Consider the following 3076-nt stretch of genomic DNA (forward strand, 5'->3'; position numbering starts at 1 on the left):
TGCAGCTAGGATCTTGGCCACTAGCTTAGAGACTAAATGTTTCTTAAGAAATTTATGTAAACCAGTGCTTTTCTTTTATGCTTCTGTTCTTAGGGATCAAGTGAAAGCAATATCAAATTCATTTATCTAGGAGATTTGAGCACATGAAAAGTAAAATATAAAAGAAAAAATTTTCTGCTCTAAATAAATTGGCAAACCAATTTGCAATCATATGGGAAAAATTAACATTAAAAACTTTAGCAATGTGAAAAAGTTAGCAGATACACTCACTTTCCTAGAAATGGAAATTACAAATAAATCAAATATTTTTAACTTAAATCTAACTAGAATGTTCAAGGAGATAAATGAAGGATTATAAAGAGTAAAAAGGTGACAGAGGAAAAAAAGAGGCACTAACTGAAAAAGGAAGAGTTGAATATGAAAAATTAGGTATTCTGGAAATTGAATATATGTTCATTCAATTATTTTAATTCAATATACTAATTATAGGTAAGACAGTAGAAAAGAGTACAAGTGAAAGTATAAAAGTTTTTCATAATACATGTTTTTAATTTTAGAACTGTTTTAGATTCACAGAAAATCACAATTATTATTAAGTTTTCTTACAGAGTACACAGTTCCCACATCTGGTTCCATGATTATTAACAGCTAACATTAATTCACTACATTTATTATTATTAATGAGCAATATCACTACACTGTTATTAACTAAAGGCCATTCCTCATTCAGGCATACTTAATTTTACAACTAACATTCTTTTGCTATTCCAGGATCTCACTCAGAGTTATATCATATTAAATCTAGTTCTCACATCTCTTTAGATCATCTTGGCTGTGAATGTTTGAGATTGCTTTTTTTTCAATATAGAAAAACAATTTTGAGAGGTACAGGTTAGATGTTTTGTAGAATTTCTTTCAATTGGTATTTGTCTGATAATTTTCATAGGTTTAGAATAGGATAATTGTTCTTTGGGGAAGATGACTGCGAACGCACTAGACGTTCACAATTGGCGCCCGAACAGGGACCCTGCTGGATTGACAGGAAGGGTAAGTTCTTTTTCTTTATATTACAGGGTGATGGGACAATCTTCATCTTCTCCTTTTTTAAATATTCTTAGGCATTCACTTGCTGTCTATGGTATTAATATTTCCCATTCTGATATAGAGATGTGTCTTAAGGTGGTCAGGGAATGGAATCCCTGGTTCCCAGAGGAAGGATCTATGGATGTGGATAATTGGAAACGGGTCCGTCACAATGTTGAAAAGGCCATGAGGCAAGGCGAAAAAATTCCGGTTCGGTTTTGGTCTATCTTGTCTATTGTATATACAATGTTTAAAGCTATGGAGGAAGAAAGGTTGATTGGCAATTTACAAAAGGAGCTAGCTCCCTCTATTCTAGATCTCCCTCTTGATATTAGTGAAAAAGAAGAGGTAGTAAAAGATACGCAACAATTGACTCATAATTCTTCACAAAATTCTGCTGATTTAACTGGTAATGATATGGAAAAGAAAACGAAAGTAAAAACGACGATTGATGATCGCTCCGTTTCGGAGCAATTCAAACTTGTTATGGAGGAAGTTCTGGGACGTCTTAATAAATTAGAAGCTAAAATGGACCCTAGGCCTTTATCGGGAACCAGGCCTTTATCGGGAACTAGGCCCTCTGCCCCTCCGGCCACCAACCCTTTTTTGGCAGCTTCTTTAAAGGCTGTCCAGGAAATGGACTCAGAACCTTCTGACGATGAGGACAAAACTCCCTTCTTTGCTTTTCCTATAATCAGGCCTGATCCAGCTAATGGAATGGCACAGCCACCTCGGTATGAGGGGATTGATATTGATCATATTGGCAGATTAAAAAAGGCAGTGACAATGTACAGACCTCAATCCCATTATGTAAAAGAATTGCTTAATGCTTTTGCTACTCATTACAATAATTTTGCTCCTGAGGATTGGAAGATTGTGGGCCGTGCTCTTCTACAGGAACCTGAATATCTTCAATGGCACATGTGGTTTTTAGAAGGATGTGCCACTAAGGCTAGAGAAAATGTTAACAGTCAAAACCCTGTTATTCGTGCCATAGGATACCCTATGTTATCTGGCACTGGTATGCATGATGACATTCAACATCAAATTAATATTCCTCCTGAGATTCATGAGCAATTGAAGTAAATAGCTTTAGAAGCTTGGGACAAAATTAGACCTACTGGAGAACATTATGGCTCATGGACAAAAGTTTCACAAAAACCCAATGAACCTTATGTAGAATTTTTGTCTAGATTAAAATTGACAATTGAATGAACCGTGGTAGGAGAGGCTGCCAGGCAACAATTACTATGTTTGCTGGCTTATGAAAATGCTAATGAAGATTGTAAACGAGCCATTTTACCGATTAAAGATACAGGAGATGTTCATACATACTTAAAGGTGTGCAAAGATATAACATCAGAATCGAGAAAGATGCAATTATTTGCTGAAACCATGGCCTCTACATGGCATGCTTTGCAGAATACTAATCGAAATTTGGCTAACATGAAGTGTTTTGGGTGCTGCCAGACTGGACATCTGAGGAAAAATTGTAAGCAAAAGAATGAAAAGGAAACTAGGGGACCCGGAATATGTCCTAAATGCAAAAAAGGTAAACATTGGGCTCGAGAATGTAGAACGAAAAATGCAGCCACTCTTGCAGTTCAGGGAAACGGTCCATCCAGCCAGACCCCAGGCCCTAGACAAATAAAGGGGGCAACACACAATCTTTTCCCTACAACCCGCAACCCAACATAGTGCCGCCATGGACATCCCAGCCTTAAGTGATTTTGATCTCCAGGGTGGTGCTATGCCTAAAAGAATACCTACAGGAATATTTGGGCCACTACCTCCAGGGATTTTCGCTTTGCTCACAGGACGCTCCAGCCTTAATGCTAAAGGTATTACTGTCCATTTAGGCATTATCTATGCAGACTATGAAGGAGAAATTCAGATTTTAATGTCTTCTCTTGCAAAATGTCAGGCCTGAGGGAGCTAAACTCTGCACACTCAAACCCCAACAGATGACCATAGAGGTAAAGTGCATATATGT

General features: G+C 37.2%; 1 protein-coding gene across 1 annotated transcript; it reads left to right on the plus strand.

Annotated features, from left to right (window-relative positions):
• The first annotated feature begins 1167 nt into the window (after positions 1 to 1167).
• On the plus strand, positions 1168 to 2781 carry LOC139703543 (endogenous retrovirus group K member 7 Gag polyprotein-like). Its single transcript, XM_071607046.1, has 2 exons — positions 1168 to 2104; positions 2309 to 2781. The coding sequence occupies exons 1-2, from the start codon at positions 1168 to 1170 to the stop codon at positions 2779 to 2781; spliced, it is 1410 nt and encodes a 469-aa protein (XP_071463147.1).
• The last annotated feature ends 295 nt before the right edge of the window (positions 2782 to 3076 follow it).

This window comes from Marmota flaviventris, chromosome Y (genome assembly GCF_047511675.1).
Source record: "Marmota flaviventris isolate mMarFla1 chromosome Y, mMarFla1.hap1, whole genome shotgun sequence".
Lineage (NCBI taxonomy): Eukaryota > Metazoa > Chordata > Mammalia > Rodentia > Sciuridae > Marmota > Marmota flaviventris.